Source organism: Phascolarctos cinereus, unplaced genomic scaffold (assembly GCF_003287225.1).
Source record: "Phascolarctos cinereus isolate Bilbo 61053 unplaced genomic scaffold, phaCin_HiC Scaffold_2;HRSCAF=192, whole genome shotgun sequence".
In the NCBI taxonomy this organism is placed as follows: Eukaryota; Metazoa; Chordata; class Mammalia; order Diprotodontia; family Phascolarctidae; genus Phascolarctos; species Phascolarctos cinereus.
In genome coordinates this window covers 222,894,658-222,913,277 of record NW_027555625.1, presented here as the reverse complement: position 1 = coordinate 222,913,277, position 18,620 = coordinate 222,894,658, and the positions used below count along the sequence as shown (strand labels likewise).

The 18,620-nt window shown below is 39.2% G+C and overlaps 1 protein-coding gene across 12 annotated transcripts in view; it reads right to left on the bottom strand.

Annotated features, from left to right (window-relative positions):
• Positions 1 to 18,620, bottom strand: part of DTNB (dystrobrevin beta) — a 307,191-nt gene that overhangs the window by 54,688 nt on the left and 233,883 nt on the right. For 11 of the 12 annotated variants that reach the window (XR_002323946.2, XR_002323947.2, XR_002323948.2 and 8 more), the window contains 2 exons: positions 15,522 to 15,618; positions 8,275 to 8,295 (listed from right to left, as the gene is read on the bottom strand). Coding sequence is in view for 9 of the 12 variants with exons in the window: in XM_020983941.2 (XP_020839600.1) it covers positions 8,275 to 8,295; positions 15,522 to 15,618 (118 nt within the window). In the remaining 3 variants the exon portion in view is untranslated. The remainder of the gene's footprint in view (positions 1 to 8,274; positions 8,296 to 15,521; positions 15,619 to 18,620) is intronic. The other variant, XM_020983933.2, reaches the window with a different exon arrangement.

Genomic DNA, 18,620 nt, shown 5'->3' with positions numbered 1-18,620 from the left:
TATTTACTCAGTGTGTTCTGCCTTGGGTCCATAAGTATTTGATTGTAGCCAAGAGGTAATCAGAGTGAACACTGTCCTTGATCACTGTAGGAGGGAAGAGGTATCTGAATCAGTAGATCACAACTACTTCCCATTCTATTGAGGTGGGAGATGTTCTTACTATAGCTAAAGGCTGTAACACTAGTGTGGAGAATGGACCTGTCTTACAGACTCTTGTGATCATTCTTCTCCTCATACCCCATTCAGTCTATTCGATAACATTTGGTCTATTGGATATCCTTAGATTTACCTGGATACCAAGAAAAATGGACATAATAGTTGTCCTATCCTTGAATTATCACTGGGTGGAGGAAGGAAACAAGCCCTTATCAGGCACCTACTATGTGCTAGGCTCTGTGTTAAGCACATTACAAATACTATTTTGCTTGATCCTCATAACAATCCCAGATGTCAAGTGCTTTTCTTTTCTCCATTTTACAGTTGAGAAAGCTGAAACAAGACCGATGTTAACAGATTTGCCAAGGGTCACTTGCCTAGTAAGTGTCTGAGGCTGGATTAGAATGCAGATCTTCCTCACAGCAGAACTAGTGATCTATCCAGCATACCACCTGAGGAAGAATAATTCAGCCTAGGAAGGAATTTTCTAAGAAAGACATGGTATTAGTATTGTATTAATAATATTACTAATAATATCTTATTAGTACTTCAGACTGGCAAAGTACTTTACATATTCTCATTCAATCTTTACAACCACCTCGAGAAGTTGATGCTATTATCCAAATTTTACAAATGAGATTCAGAGAATTAAGATACTTCCTCACGTTCACATAGCTCCTAAGCGTTTGAGGAAGGAATTAAACCTAGGTCCCTCTGACTCCAAGAAGCCAGTGTTCCTTCCATTATGCCATGTCATATGAACCTTGAGCAAGTTTGGGAAAGCAAGCTTGAAGACAGAAGAAGAAATCTAGATAATGGAAAAGGGGCTGTATCATTGACGACTGAGTTTTGCAAAAGTGTGATTGTTTCAGTGGTGCTTGAGATATACTTGGGCCTTGTATTCTATGGAAAACAAGAGGCTCTTGTACCTGGCTTTCTCACCACAACTGATCTGCCTAGTCTTTGTAAGCTTGATTGGCCTTCTTTAGCCACTAAGTCAGGTTGTTCTAGGTCACGCACCACTCTCAAATAAAAATTGTAGGGGTTGGTGAAGGGTTTTGCATAGTAAGGTTCTTGGTGTAGAAGGGCCTCTGCCGGGCTGAAGCAGCAGAGCAATTGGTTTAGGCACACTCATAAGACTCAGGAAGGGGAGTCAATGCTCTCACAGACACTCAGGAGGGCACCTAAAGAAATACTCAATTATAGGGTCCATCCTCTCTTGTCAGGCAGCTACCTTGGAGATGAAATGCAGGGAGCAGATAATCCAATTCATAAAAGAGCCCAGCAGGGAACACCATGACAATATGGGAATTGAACAGGGAAGAAATGACATTTCCGTTGCTGTTAGTGTAATGTGTTATTGTATTTAAAAGCATATCAGAGTTTGTAAAAATGTAAGAAGGGATTCCAGGACAGGGTCACAGTTAATAAGTACCAGAGACAGGATTTAAACCCAGGGGAGCACTTGAGGAATGACTCATCCATATGAAGACCTAGGGAAGTCTGTAGGGGCAAAGAAAGGTGTGAAATATTGACTGGACTCAGGGGTATCTGTTATCCCAAAACATGTTGGGTGTGTTTTAGTCAGGAAGAAGAAAAATATTCAAATATCTTCTGGTCAGGCAACCATGAAGTCATTGAGTGAATTTCTAAATGTATTACTGACAGTCTTAAAAAGGCAACAAAGACATGACACAACCTAAGAGCCATCACTTTGTATTAGAAAGGTCCATGTCTAATTCCAAATATAGTTTTTCTACTTGTCTCTCTTACATCTTCCAACTGGAATGCAAGCTCCTCATTGATCCAGTTTCAGTGTAATTTAGTGTTTAAAAGCATGGCTCTTAAAGTTCTTTGTTTGACTCCATTGAATAACACTTACTATGTGACTCTGGTTAAGTCTCAAATTCTCTGAACCTCAGTTTCCTTATTTGCAAAATGGAGATATTAGTGCTTGTACTATCTACTTTGCAGTGCTTTGTAAACTTTAAAAGATTGCATAACCCTTATTATTTTGATCATAAGCCACTGGTCCCCTTATAGACAGCTAAAAATCACTGGCATGAGGGGAAGTAAATATTCATTTTTAATAATTATACTGAATGAGTTCTCTACCTTTCTGAGAGAGAGAGAGAGAGAGAGAGAGAGAGAAGAGGGGCAGACCCACATCCCAACATATGATATAGTCCTGCTCTTTAGGAATATATATTGTAATCAGGGAAATAAAACCAACACAACATAAGATGATAAACAACTGTCCTCAAGGAACTGTTGGAACCAAGTCAATAAAATCCAATCATCTCTGTTAGTGCAAAAATCAGAGCATGTTTCCCTTGCAAGAACTCTAACTTTTTTCTAATTATGGATCACCCTGGCTCTGATAGATGAGTCTTTTGCCTTATCTTGTTAGGAACCAGGCCTTCATGCCATTTCAGAGAGTGTCTTTGTTATGGCCCTATTTCTGACCATCTCCATTCCACCAGAAGCTTGGACTCTAAGAGGTGAGTCTTTTGTTTTATTTTGCCAGGAATCAGGCTTCTATGACACTTCTTGCAATCTCCTTGACATGTCCCTGGTACCTTCTCTCTCTTTTCCCCACTCTTCTAGCTTCCCTTTATGTTTTGTCTTCCCCCATTAGTACATAACTTCTTTAAGGGCAGGAATTGTCTTTTTTGCTTGTTTGCATCTTCAGTGCTTAGTAGAGTAGCTGGCATATTTTTGTTTGTTCGTTTGTTTTCAGTCATGTCCCATATCACCTGTCACTCTTCATGACCCCATTTAGGATTTTCTTGGCAGAGATATTGGAATAGTTTGCCATTTCCTTCTTCAGCTCATTTTACAGATGGGGAAACTGAGGCAAACAGGGTTAAGTGATTTGCCCAGGGTCACATAGCAAGTGTCTGAGGTTAGATTTGAACTTGGAAAGATACAAGTATTCCTGACTCCTGGCCCAGCACTCTATCTTTGCCACCTAGCTGCCTACAGTAAGGGCTTAGACGTTTCATCTATCTATCTATCTATCTATCTATCTATCTATCTATCTATCTATCTAACTATCTATCTATATCAACACATGTTGGTGTGGCATTCCTATTCTTAGCAAGCAGAAAAAAAAAGATGACAGAAAGCAAATAGCTTCAGCACTAGGATTAGAGGTAACTTTTAAGCATCATCTGTTCCTGAGTGGCCCTCTTGCTTATTTTTTCTCCTTTTCTACACTACAGACTTTGCCAAATTCTCTCCTCCTTTAGCTGACTTTCTTGGACTTGACCTTTTGCCTGAAATTCAGAATATGCCATATTCTTCTAGCTCTGTCTGCTACTCTGGCACTTGAATTCAGTTTGTCTGACCTCTGGCATCTGCCAGACCTTATCTATTTTGTTAGACTCCCTGTTCTGATTCCTTCCCCTGCCCAGTGTAGTTAACACAAAATGGAGATTAGTCATTTAGAGGAAGCTTCCCAGAAATAACTTATTTTACATTGTGATTTAGAGATAGCTTACTGATGAAGATTATGTTGTCAGGAAGCAACCACCCTAGAATGTAACTAATGAAAGATAAGTTTTGTCATGAGATTTTTAATAGCTGAAGCATCTGGTGCCTAGTAAGGAATATTTTTTAAAAAGACAGTTGGAATCTCTCTGCTGATCTCTAAACTTGCATCTTCAAATGCTTTTTAGACATCACAAACTGGATGTCCAGCAGACATCTTAAACTCAATGTCTAAAACTGAACTCATCATCTTTCCCCCCCCCACTCTCTCCCCTTCCAAACTTCCCTATGACCATTGAGGGCAACACCCTACCCCCAGTCACCCACGCACGAAGAACCTAGGGGTCATCCTCTACTTCTCACTAATTCTCACCCCCATACCCAATCTGTTGTGAAGAACTGTTGATTTCACCTTTGCAACATCTCTCAAATATGCTCCCTCTTCTCATCTGATACTGTCACTACTCTGGTGCAGCCTTATGCTTGAATCATTGCAATAGTCTGCTGGAGATGTGGAGGGGGTCTTCCTGCATCAAGTCTCTCCTTACTCTAATACATCCTCCATTCAGCAACCAAATTTTCAGAGTACAGGTCTAACTAGGTCACTCCCCTACTTAATAAATTTCAGTGACATATACTAAATCCACTGTTTGGCATTCAAAGCCCTTCATAACCACCCCTCCTGCCTTCTTATATCTTATGCCCCTCTTCCCCTTTCTTTTTGATCCAGTGTTACTGGCTTCCTTGCTGTTCCCCAAACAAGTCACTCTATCTCCTGGGCTCGCTGTCTCCCAAGCTTGGAATGCTCTCCCTTACCTCTACCTCTTGGCTTCCCTGGATTGCTTCAAGTCTCAGCTAAAATCTTACCCTCTACAGGAAGCCTTTCCTAATCTCTTTTAATTCTAGTGTATTCTCTCTGTTGGTTATTTCCTATTTATCCTGCACATAGCTTGTTTGTACATATTTGTCTGCATGTTGTCTCCCCCATTAGATTGTGCTTTTGCCTTTTTTTGCATGTCTAGCACTTGGCACAGTGCCTGGCACATAGTAGGCACTTAATAAGTGCTTATTTACTGACTATGTCAATGAGCACTGGACAAGGGAAAGGGTAATCTGGTTCCAAATGATGAATACCTGTTCTTTAGCTAGAAACATTTCCTAACTTGTGGCATAGCAACATTCTAAGCTATATACAAATATCTTTTTGGCAACATCTCATTTAATTTACCCACAAAGTAAATTTTTCCTCCATCAGTTAGTTTTCAAGTGAACCTACCTACTTGAGCAGATGACTTGAAATTGGTTTTCCAGCTAGGCATATCACATCCTTCATTATAAAATAATAAATTATCATTACGGTTTCTTTGTTGTTTGTGATTTTGGTTAGTATGAATAAAACCCAAAACGCTGGAAGAAACTAATAAAATCTAGTTCCTGGACCTTCGAGCCTGAAGATCAGGTTCCAAGTGGCAGTGACCCCATCAAGACCCAACTACACAGTGAAGCCCTGACAGAAATGACCCACTGTCTTTATCCTTAATTAGAAAATTCAGGCACAGGGAAAAAATTAAAATAAAGAATTATTAGTTGAAGCAGAAATGTTACCTGAAACATGAGGAAAAAAATTGACAAGACAGATGAAAAAACCCAGAATACACATAGCTTCCATAATACTTTCAAATCTGTAGTAGTCATTATTGAGCATCTCTCTTATATTTCCAGTTGTCCCACTGTATTACTAGTTATTACCTTATTCTCTTCAATTCCTACAGGGACATGATCATGTTTCGGTTGCCTGCAGAAACTGAGAAGAGACACTGCTAATCACAGCAATGTTGTCAAAGTTGTACTGTAGAGGCCACAGCTCCTAATCTGGAATTTTTTTTCCCTAGATAACTCTATTCTTTTAAAGTCCTTGGTGTTATCTCATGTTTGCTGAGGTTAGTATTTTCCCACATTTTGAAGACAGATGAAATTTGGGGCTCATACCTGAGCCTTATTGACCATATTCTCTACACTACAGTCAGAAGGCCCATGTTTCTAATTACATTTGATTCAGCTTCTGTTCTTCAGGCTCTATTTATATCTGTAGAACAACAATAATTTTCCTAACATCAAAGAAGAGAAAACTGAGGGAAAAACCTACACATATCCATGTGTGAGACAGAGAATTCCAATTTTCTAATTCTTTGCTGCAGTGAATGAGCTCAGTTCCTGATCAGTGAATGCTTCACTAAGCCCCCTAAATTCTGGCAAGCTCCTCCCTTGTTTTACTTTACTCTCATCTACTTCATCCTCTGGTGGCCCAGTGGATAGAGCATCAGGCCTGGAGTCTGGAAGACTCATATTCTTGAGTTCAAATCTGGCTTTAGATGGTATGACCCTGGGCAAGTCACTTAACTTTGCCTCAGTTTCTTCATCTGTAAAATGAGTTGGAGAAATAAATGGCAAACCACTCTAGTATCTTTGCCAAGACAATGGGGTCACAAAGAGTTGGAAATGCACCATCTCTATAAATCTAAATCACTTACGTCCCTCCCCTGCTATATATGTTGTCCCCTCTATTAAAAGGTAAGCTCCCTGAGAACAGAGCCTATTTTTGCTTTTGTATGTTTATCCCTAGTACTTATCACAGAGCATGGCACATAGTAAATGATTAATAAATGCCTTTTAATTAATTAACTCACTTTCTCCACTAGTGGTAGTTTTTACCAGTCTAGATTATAGCTATTGCTGAGTCATTTTTCAGTCACATCCAATTTTTCATGAAGGGTGAACTTTGTGAAGCCAGTGAACTGAATATACAGTTATTTAATTTCTTGACCCTTACAGATTGTCTCTAGGTTGGTTGAGAAAATGGTCCAGTAGGGGTGGGCAGCTAGATGCACAGTGGATAGAGCACCGGGCTTGGAATCAGGAAGACTCATCTCACTGAATTGAAATCTGGCATCAGACACTTACAAGTTATGTGACTCTGGGCAAGTCACTTAACCCTGTTTGCCTCAGTTTCTTCATCTGTAAAATGAGCTGGAGGAGCAAATGACAAACCACTCCAATATCTTTGCCAAGGAAAAACCCCAAAATGAGGTTAGGAACTGCTGAACACAACTGAAAAACAACCAATAATAACAATAATGACAATAATGATGATGATGATGATGATGATGATGTGTTGGGAGCCTCTTGGCTGTGTGCTGATCTCAGTTGGCTTACAGGAAAAAAATTCCTAAGAGTTTCAACTGTTCAAATCAACAAGCACAACATTCTGTGCAGCGTGGAGAAAGTCTCCACGTTAAGACGTGTGGGGCCTGACGTCCTACGGCAGGGATACTTCTCCATTTGGAGACAACCCTCAGGAGCTTTGGGTCAGGTTAAGATGTTAGGGATTTTAAGCACATCAAGCACTGGACTAAAGGAAGAGTGATCTGGAATATTTGAGATTCGAAAAGTAGCTGGGAGACAACGGATGCAGATGGTCTTTCTTACCTTTTGGTCCATTTGCTCTGTTTAATTCTCAATCAACCTCTCTCTTCGGCATTCTCTCTCTTCCCTTTTACTCTCTATCCTTGCTCAGTTCTAGCTTCTATCCCTTTCTTCACTTTTTCCTCCTTGACTCAATATTTTTCTGCCTCCTTCATTGTTTCATTGTCTTTTTTTTTCTCTCAGCCTTAACTGGCTAGAATATGGAACTGCAGCCTATTTTAAAAAGCCATTATCTTTATCAAATAGTTTTATGTTCCTAATTCTAAATCTAAAAAGTGAATGAACTAAGCAATTTATATTTCCCTTTCTCTCTCATAAAATTAAGTTGCTTTTTACTTGTGTATGGCCTCAACTGAGTTTCTGTGGAATCAGTGTCCCTCAGGGAATAAAAGGTCCCTTCCCTATCCCCTGTGCTATAATAATGCATTTCAGAAAAGCAAAACAACTCCCTCTGGAGTAGATCTCAAGAATAACATTAGATGGAGGATTCTTAACAGGAAAACTGGTTAGACAGCATATTAAAAATTAGCTTTCATTAGGTAGCAAATTCTACTAGTGAAGCTGGGGCAGCCAGAGAAATCTGATCAATTCTGTGGAATGACACAGACAAATCTAAGGTTATGAAAAGTAATTATTTTTATACACATACTTGTCCTTAGAAAAACATTCAGATTTAAGATTCCTCCTACCTTCCACCATCTCCCCATCAAACCCATGAAGGCTTTTTCAAGCAGATATAAAGTCACTCCAGAGGCAAAGGAGCAGGGTATGTCTCATACAGTTATTTGGTGACCGTGAGCTCAAAATCATATCTACAGCTGATCATGCATAATCAAACACACATACACATACATGATGAATGTGGACTTGTGGACACGAACTAAACAAGCTTAGGTTTCTCATAGGAGCATGCTTTACTGGGTGAAAGCTGGAAGGCTTTCACTTGGAATTGTGAAAAGCTCTGGGATACCTCTTAGGCCATAGCATAAGAGGTTTGGAGAGAAGCTAATCCTTTATGTGAATCCAATTTAACCTAGTTGAGTTATGGATGAGGAGTAGGAATGGAGTATGACAACTGGAAGGGGGGGGTTATCATGCAAAAAGAGCAAGGGTCAGATGGTGCTCACACTGACAATCACTTACTGCCTGCTTTTGCTCTTCTTCCTGCAGGTGTTGGCCATGGGGAAAAAAACAGGCAGAGGGAGAAAAGGAATAAATTAGTAGCAACTCTGAAAGGTAGCTCATCCCCATAAACCTTCAGCAGAAGTGATTAGAAGAACCAGGCACATCAGAAAATAGAGGTTCTCTGAGAGCAACAGGTAAATCAAGCACCAGTTTTTCCTGCCTTACCAAATGAATCAGTAACAGTATCTGGAAGGGACTGATGAGATCATTAGTTCAAATCCCTTATTTTATAGGTGAGGAAACAAAGGCCTAGAGATATTCAATGACTTGCCCAATGTTGTAAGGTTGATTATTGGCAAAAACTAAGACTGGAACCTAGGTCTCTCCCCACTGCATGATGCAGCTCCTGAGGTGAGATGGACTTCGATATCACTATCTAAGTATTTTACCTCAATTTCCAAACCATCTTATTTATCATTATCTCTTTGCTATAATCTATGTTGACTTCCCCACCTAAGAATGTCTTTCTTCCACTTCTGTTTTTAAATTCTGCAATTCCTTCAGGGCCCAACTGAAGACCTGTCTTCTCCAACAGCTTTTCCTTGACTATAGTTCAACTCCTCAGATAGTCTAGCAAGGTCTTAATTGAACAAGTGTCTAGCCAGTACCAGGGATGGGATGTGCTGCTGTGCTTAAATAGCCAACCAGCTGCTCTTGGTGGAAAGACAGCACTCCCTACACCAATGCGGTGGCAACTTATCTGAAGCATCATCTAAGTGAGTTGTCTGGGGCACCGAGAAGTTAAGTGATTTAACAAAGGTCATGTAGAATGTATCAGAGGTAAGATTTGAACTCAGGTTTTAATGACTCCAAGTTTAGAACTCTCATTGACCATACCAGGCTGCCCCTCTAATAGTAAGATGAAATTGATATAACAATCTCAAAGTTTGTAAAGTTCTTTACATTTACCTTATTTTATTCTCAAAAAATAATCCTGTTTTAAAGAATCATTGTTGCAATTTTGTAAAAGAGGAGACTGAGGCTCAGGGGGTTAAGTGACTTGCCCAAGGTCACACAATCAATAAATGTGGGATTTAAACTCAGGTTTCTCCAGATTTCAAGTACGATACTCTTATTTCTAGACCACAAGGTTTCTCTGGTCAGGATGGGATAAGTATAGGTAGGGAGGAAACAACTGGAGAAACCCAGAGTGTGGAAGCTAATAGGGCTCAATCCCAAGAAGAAGGCTTGTTCTGGGTCATGCTCCCAGAGGTTTCTAGGCGATTGTAATAACAACCCCAGGTAACTAAGGTTACAGGAAACTAAATGCATAGCAATAACCTTTACTCAGAGGAAGCCAGGCAAAGATGGTTTTAATAATTAGCTTATAATGAAAAGAATGAGAATGAGAATTTGAAGCCTCTTCTTTTCAACTTTTGATATCCCTGGCTCCATTTGAAGGAGAAATTAGGATCGGAGAGATGTTTTGCCGTTGGTACGTCTTTTCCTGAGATTGAAGGATGGGGATTTCCATACCCATAAAAGGTCAAGAGAGGTCTTTGTAGTTGGAAAATATTTTTCTTCCATGCAACCACACCACACTCTGGGAATATTTCATTACTTCCTCCAAAAAATGGGCCATAAGGGGAGTCATCTAACCTATTTCCAAATAATGATATAATTTTTCAGACCTTGTCAAGTTCAGCTCTCATGTATGGATTGGAACTGGACATAGGGGAATGCAGTGATAGGCTGAAACTACTCCTGAGGATAGAAAAACAGAATATAATTCTCCAGAGCTATTCTTTGGGTTCCTCCCTACTTCCATCCTCAGAACTACTCTTGTTTGGATCCCAAATAACAAGTCCTGCTGGGTCAGCAGAATATGGAACTAACATTCCCACATGCCAGTGTACCAAAAGTTTTACACTTGCACTATTAGGTGAAATGACTGCAATTTTTGTCTAATGACAAACATGAAGCCATCACCTAAAGTTTGAGAGGGGATATGTTTGAGTGGGGTGCAGGGACTGGGGAGGTGTTCAGAGACAGAACTTCTAGTATACATGAGAGAGTCTGATGGGCAATAGCTGCAATTTTTTTTCAAGGAAGCTGCATTTCAAACTCACAAAATCCACGTTTCTGCCTCAGTACAGGCAGCAATATTCTTACTCGCTAAGAGGTTCTATTTAGAATTTTTTTGTTAGCAATTAGTCTTTAGGGTCAATAAACATAGGATGACAGTAGCAGAAGGAGGTCACTTAAACATAGCAGGGATAGTAACACCTTCTTTGTAAATTCAAATCAGGAATTACTTATAATTGTCTGAAAACACCTGAAAATATCTTTGCCACTTTTAAATAGGGTGTTTGGTTAAACACCCAGAAGCAATGGCGCTGCTAAGGTGGTTGCTTATACAACCTATTTCAATATAACAGGTACACAGTCTGGCTGTTGATTCACATTAGCTGTAATGATCTGCTTTTCCAGTCCTCGTGACGTTATCCCCTATTCTCACCTCCTTTTTCTTTGAATGTCTCTGGTGAAGAGATGCTGATCCAAGGTTAAATCCTTCCATTTGATCTTATTCCCTTCCATCTTCTCTGGCAGATTACCTCCACGATTATTACTTTAAATTTAAATCTGTTCCTACTTACTGCCTCATTCCCTGCTGCCTTGAAAACATGTCACTCTTTCATGGGTTTTTTTGTGTTTTTTTTTGGGGGGGGTTGTCAGGGCATTCTTTTTGCAGACTGAAATAAAGACTGTCTTGTATTGGATACTGTTAACTTGAGTGCTTGCATGGCAGCTATTGAGACTATAGATGTAATCTCTATTTTGAACTTTCCAGGGAAACCTAAGTGTAGGCAAGACAAAGCAAATAAATAATAATAAAAAATAGAAATAATTTGCTGTGGCATTTGCCCTGCCCTATGTCTCCCATAATGATTGAACTCAGTTGATATAAATACAGAATTCGGGTTGTGGGTCATACACAAGTTATACCTGTGTTTGCTATCTATTAATGTATATTTTATATCTCTTCCCCTTTTACCTCCAATTAGAATGTAAGATTCTAGAGGGAGTGGATTGTTTCATTTTTCCTTTGTATTCTCAGTGCCTTGTACATAATGGTGCTTGATATATGTTTGTTGAACTGCAGACTACAAGCAGACTACACGTCAAAAATGGCAGGACGTGCCTGTGAAATGAAAATCAGGATTCTTTAGAGATGATTTTTGTTGTACTAGGGGACAATTTTTTTTCCCTGTGGGAGAACATCTATAAAATTATAATAGAAATCAGCAGGGGAAATGACTTATTACATACTCTTAGAGCAGAAGAAACCTGATTCAAATTTCTTCATGTTCTAGATGAGGCCCAAAGAGTTTAAAGTTAAGTTGTTTATGGTCATGTAGCTAGTTAGTACAGATGAAAGCCCATATGTACTTCTCTTAGAAATTTGTCCACTAAAGAAATGAGATTTGCACACTATTAAAAAGATAAAAATTTATTTTTGCGTCTAGCATGTACCAAATGATCTTATGACCTGTTTCTATATTGCCTCCACAGATCATAGGAAGGGGTTAAAATCTGGCTCTACATCTAGACTTCACTCCCTTCCTTTTAACAGGGAGTTTTTTCCCCTTCTTTAATTATAGCTTTCAGGGGTTCAGAGAAAGAGTTGTAGTCTGTGTTCGTGGCACTTGAACCATTCCAACTGGTGGTATTCAACATAATGGTGGTTGTGCTCACAGAACATAGAAGAGAGTACATGAGGACCTATGACCAAGAGGCAGTAATTTAAGGCCTCTATTAGAGCAACCAACTGATCTAAAAGGACCTACTCCAGGTGACCCAGTTGGAGATTAGGATAAATCATTTCTCCTGGAATTAAAAAAAAATAATTATATGTCACATGGGCATTTGTGTTTGAATAGTAACTGAGAACAACTCTCTAACTGCTTAATAGGGAGACAGTGAGTAGATCTGACCACAGTGTTCTGCCCTCAGAGTGTCCTAGTGCTAATTCCACATGGAGTTGTCATGAAGCAAGGCTTTCAAAGTCCCTCATGGCTCCAAATTCTGACATGAGCCAAACACATTTACAGGTCTATGTTCCCCAAACTGTGATACTTTAAACTGGTTAGAGTACAGTCTATCTGCCTGACAACCAACAGGAACCTTGGGTTGGACCTTGGCTCTGTCTCCATTGTATATGCTTTAAATAAGACATACTATTTTTGAGATGACATTTCCGTGCTCTCTTCAGGGAAGTCCTTGGAGATGGGGAAGCTGAACTAGCTTCATTTTACTGATGAATTATCTTAGCAGAGCACAGGAGAGCTAAACAAGCTAAGGCCATAAATGAAAGATGCTCTGAGATCACTGCCATACCCCCTGCTAATTATTTCAGTCCAATGCCTAGTGCTCACTGTATAATTCAGGGTATCTGATATATGGGCTGTATGGTATAGCTGAAGGAGTACTAGACTTAGAATCAGAATAAGGCTGGATTCAAACTCTGTCTCTGATAATTGCTAGCTATATGTTGATGGATAAGTCACTTAACCTGAGCCTTAGTTTACTCCGATGTTAGACAAGGATAATAATAGCCATGATGTTCACTTCCTATGAGTGCTGCAAGGTTCAAATGAGATAATAAATGGTGCTTTGTCAACCTTAAAGTACTATCGAAATGACAGTTATTATTATTGATATAAACTCATTGAGAGCAGAAACCATATCTAGAACAATCCCTTGAATATATTTGGTATTTAATAAATTTTGTTGAATATAAAGACGTTCCTCACATAAATTTTCATGATTATATAGGCTCGGAGTCAGAAAAAAATAAATTTGGACCAAAAGAAACCAGGCCTTAACCAAAGGAAATGTATAATAAAAACGTAAAGTATAACTCCTAACATTAGTATTACATTTTTTCAATTTCCTCAGGCTAACTAGAGTCAGAGATTACAATGTCAGGCAAGTGTCTAATATGGAAAATTTACATCTTGATCTTCCTCTTGTCCTTGCTATTATTCTGTTGTTGTTGTTCAGTCATTTCAGTTGTTTCTGACTCTTCATGACCCCATCTGGGGTTTTCTTGGAAAAGATACTGGAGTGGTTTGCTATTTCCTTTCCAGCTTGTTGTACAGATGAGGAAACTGAGGTAAACAGGGTTAAGTGACTTGTCCAGGGTCACACAGATAGTAACTGACTCTAGGCCTGGCACTATCCACTGTGCCACCTAGTTGCCCATTAAAATTCTACCTCTCCTTTAAATTTCAACCCAAGTCTCCTCTCCCCAAAGCTTTCTCATATGACTCCATTCTAGCACTTATTTCCATATTAGTCATTTTTTTGAATCATACAGGTACTAGTTTGTGGTTGAAGTGTTTCATGTACTTACGGCCTTTTCCCTCAGCTAGATTATGAACCCTTTAAGGGGAGGTATTCATCACAACACCTAATAGAATGTTGGACACATAGTGGTCACTAAAATATCTGTTGAATTGAATTGTATGAACAAGCCTGCATTTGTACCATGACCTTGAAATAACCCCAGTTAATCACAATCTTTCCTCACTCCCAAAATATGTCTCTTTGAAGGAGGTAGGAGAAGTCAAGGAGCATGACTGATCCCTGGAAAAGAATTTGGGGATATCTGAATGGTAACGGAATCATGGCTTTTATTCTGGCAGGCAAGTTAGTGTCCTCCCTGTATAGCTTAATGGTGTTAAACAGACAGGACCTCAAAACTAAGAGCATAAGCAAAAGCTGCTTTTGGATTGCTGACACATTGCTTTGTGAACAATGCCCAGGACATAGTGTCAGAGGGAGAACATTCAAGTGTCAGGATGGTCTTTCCTTGTTTCAGGTGCTTATTTAAAAAGGCCCAAGTGCTGTAGCATATTTTCTTTCCCCAAAGGAAAGTGGGACCTCAATAAGCCCTCTCCTATACAGCATCCTAATATGCTTAACTTAAAGCCAGCCACTTGTTTCACTCCAAAGAAAAGAATTTAACTAGAACAAGGACCAGATTGGTCTTTCTTTGTATTGTCCATGAAGAAAGGGTTTCTTAAGTAATGCTTTATACTTACTATTTGGTGCACCTCTCCCCACACCCCCAATAATAAGAATCACACAGAATAGGTATGACAGATGAGTTGTGGTCAGCATTATTGAAGATTACAGATCCATTTGAGTATCTGTTTATACTTAAACACCATACCTAATGTTTCTTTAATATGTCAATAATGTAAATAACTATAGGCAGAATGCATAAAATAATGTAAGTGAAAACTATTTTCCTAAGAAGCAACTATTTTAGAAACATTAACCTGTAGATAAATTACAAGCCATTCTCATCTAGTCATTAAAGCAATTATCTCAAGGTCATTAATTTAGTTCCAGTTGCCTTATATACATAAAAGTAATAAAGCTGTACTTATTTTAAAATATTCACTTTTTCCCTAATTGAGATGGGCATTTCCAATAACTAATGAGCTTTTGCAAAATACTGGTCCCAGAAGGAGCAATTAACACTTAGTCCTGAAATTGAGTGGACATCCATCGATTGTGGAATAGTTGAACAAGTTGTGGTATATGAGTGCAATGGAATACTGTTGTGCTGTAAGAAATAATGAACAGGCAAACTTCAGAAAAACCTGGAAAGACTTACATGAACTGATGCTGAGTGAAGTGAGCAGAACCAGGAGAAGACTGTACATAGCAACAGCAACATTATGCAATGATTAACTATGATAGACTTAGCTCTTCTCAGCAATACAATGATCCAAGACAATTCCAAAAGACTCATGATAGAAAATGCTATCCACATCCAGAGAAAGAACTATGAAGTATGAGTGCAGATCGAAGCATACTATTTTCACTTTTTTTGTTTTTTCCTTCTCATGGTTTCTCCCTTTTGTTCTGATTCTTCTTTCACAACATGACTAATGTGGAAATATGTTTAACGTGATTGTACATGTATAACCTATATCAGATTGATTGCTGTCTTGGGGGGGTGGGAGGAAGGAAGGAAGAGAAGGAGAAAAATTTAGAACTCAAAAATTTATAAAAATGAATGTTGAATATTATCTTTACATGTAACTGGAAAAGAATGAAATACTATTAAGGGGGGGAAAACTTAGTCCTGCTCCAATATCACAATCAGGGCAGAAACTGCAGCTACGGAGGAAGATGGAGAAAAGGTCCTGGGAGGATGAGAGATTTCTAAGTGGGTCGACAGGTCTTACCTTCAGTAGTTTCATGAGCCCTTCTAGCTGTACCATCAGCTCTCGCCGGCTCTCCTGAAGTGCAGACATCCTTTGTTCCAATTCATCCTTCCTCTGCCTGTTCAGGAAGGAAAAAATTATCAGAGAAGAAATCTTTGAGAAGAGGATTATAAAAGAGAGTAACTCTTGCTTCTTCTCCATGCTGAAATTCTCATTTTGAAAAACTATAAAATCAGTTTTTTAATCATGGATAAAAACTGCCTTGGGAAAATAGAAATTTAGAATTCACATAATCATAGCATTTTAGAGCTCATGGAGACCCTCCTCAGAGGCTATCTAGTCCAGTCCAGACCCCAGAAGGAATCTACATTGCAGTATACCTGCCACTGGTTCTTAGACTTCTATCTAAAGACTTCCAGTGAAGAGGAAGTCACTACCTCAGGAAGGAGTTGACTTCACTTTAGGACAGTTCTAATTATTAGGAAGTTTTTCCTGACATCAATTTGCCTCTTTGAAATTTTTACCTACTGCTCCTGCTTCTTCCTTTTGAGGCAGAATAGAACAAATCTAATCCCTCCCTCACAAAAAGCCATCCAAATACTTGCATACAGCTATCATGTCCGTTCTCTTCAAGCTAACCACACCCAAATGATCCTCATATCACACAGACTCAAGGCCCTCCACCTTCCTGGTCACCCTCTTCTGGACACTCTCCAACTTATCAATGGCCTCTTTAAACTGTGATAGCCAGAACTGAATATGATGTCTGGATGTGCTCTGACCAGGACAAAGTATAACAAAACCATCACCTTCTTGGTTCCCTGCCTTTCTTTAAGCCTAAGCTCCTCTTATCTTTTTTGGGATGCCACATTACTCTCTTAACTCATATTGAGCTTCTGGTCTATTACAGCTATTAGATCTTTTTCTGACAATTACTTTCTAGTCATACCTTCCCCATCTTATACTTACAAAACATGATTTTTAAAAATCCAAATGTAAGACTACATACAATTATCTAAAATGAATTTCATCCTATTGGATTCAGCCCAGTCTTCTAACTTACAAAGATCTTTTTCAGGATCATGACTGTCATTCAGTGGGTTGGCTATCACTGCCAGCTCTGTGTCATCTACAAACCTTATAAACATGCCATTTATCCTATGCCTTCATCCATGTCATTGATAAAAATGTTACCCAGAAACGACCAAGCAGAGATCCCTGGGACACTCCACTGTAGACTTTCTGCCAAGTTGACATTGAACCATTAATAAATACATGGAGTCAGAAAGAGTTCAAACTTGCAAATCCATCTAATTGTATTATCATCTAGTACATATCTCTCCATCTTTTCCATAAGAATGAGATCTTTTATCAAATGCCTCACCAAAATCCAATCATACTTTATAGTGTTGCCTTGATCTACCCATTTAGAAACTGTTAAAAAAAATGTTAGTTTGATATGACCTGTTCTTTCCTTTAAGATAGCTATTGATTGATGTCTTTTGTTTTTACATCACCTTAATTTCCAAATATATTACCCTCCCTTCTTCGATTAGTGAGTCATTCCTTACAACAGGGAAAAAGAAGGGGGAAAAAAGCATTTCAGCCAAACTACCCAATACATAGACCAAGACTGAGAGGATATGCAATATTTCACATTTATAGTTCCCCACCTCTTCAAAGAAGGGAAGGGAGGAACACTTTCTCAGTTCTTCTCTAGGACCAGGCTTAGTCATTATAGTTACAAAGTATAACAGCCTTGGGCCTTAAGCACACCCATTTTCCTTCTTTGAAGATGTGGGTGGCTGTGGATGTGGGACATAGCACATCCTGCCAGACTTGGCTGATGGGTTATTGGTTGGTTTTGCTGAAATTCTTTCACCTTCTTTCTTTTTCATTCTTTGTTATGAGATGGCTTTTTAGGTGTAGGAGAGGGGAGGTATACATTCAAAAATGAGGGTGATGAGGTTTTGTGTGTGTGTTATATTGTTACAGTAGTTTTGGTTCTGCTTATTTTATTCAGCATTAGTTTTCCCAAGCTCCTCTATACACATCATATTCAATGTTTCAAATGCCACAGAATTATCCCATTATATTCAAATACTGCTTAGATACTCCTCCAACTGATGGATATCTACTTTGTTTCCAGTTCTTTGATGTCACAAAAAGTACTGCTCAGTGTATTCTGGTGTATATGGGGCCTGACAGGGGAAACAAGCCAGACTAGCTGAAATAGCAAGGAAGCCTGAGGAAGCCTGAGGGACAGAGCATGTCCCAGAGAAGTCAAACCACTTGCGCCACCTCAAACACAACCTTGTCCTACCCCTTCCCCCCAGACCCTGATGGAGACAGTCTACGACCCTGAGCCCAGAAGTCCTTGGAATAGCAGTGGCTCTGTATCAACAGGCCTGCTCTCACCTCAGCCCTCTACATTTTGTATTGTCTCCTAGCTTAATGGTACATGGCCCTATCTATGTTCATACATCAGCAGTTGTCTTAAGATACTATCATGCGGTTATAGGTGTTTTGCCTCCCTTATGTCTAATATACCTGCTCTTAGGTTTGAAAGATTCTCAATGTCCCCCTGGTACATTTGTCTATTCTAAGGTATCATTCTCCCTCTCTTCAGTGAAATCTTTCTTCTCTTTGTACTTTATAACTAGAATAGAGAGATCTTTGAGAAAGAAATGTCTGTAACAAGAAGTCATTAGAGAGGAAATCCTCTGCTTCCATGGAGCTCAGCCTGCCTTCCCCCTTCTGCACAAAGGCAAGGTGCCCTAGTGCACAGAGAACTCTGGGAGACAGGACTAACTCTATATGTACTCATTCAGTTTGAGAGTAAATATAGGGAGCACCATCAGTTGTTATTATGATGCTCATCAGGGTGGGCAGCTGCCCAGAATGGCTTAACATAATAATGACAAAGATTAACTGATCCAAGTCTGTCTTCCTGCTCAAGCTTATTGAAGTCTTTATTTTTTATCTCTACACCAACAGCACAGAATTTTTTTTTTACAATTTTATGTGTGATATTCTGGTGTCAGGGCTTTTGGGTAGTAAGACCTTTAGTATAAGACATTACTCCATGAACCTTTAGGGATCCCAGGACCACTGATGAGC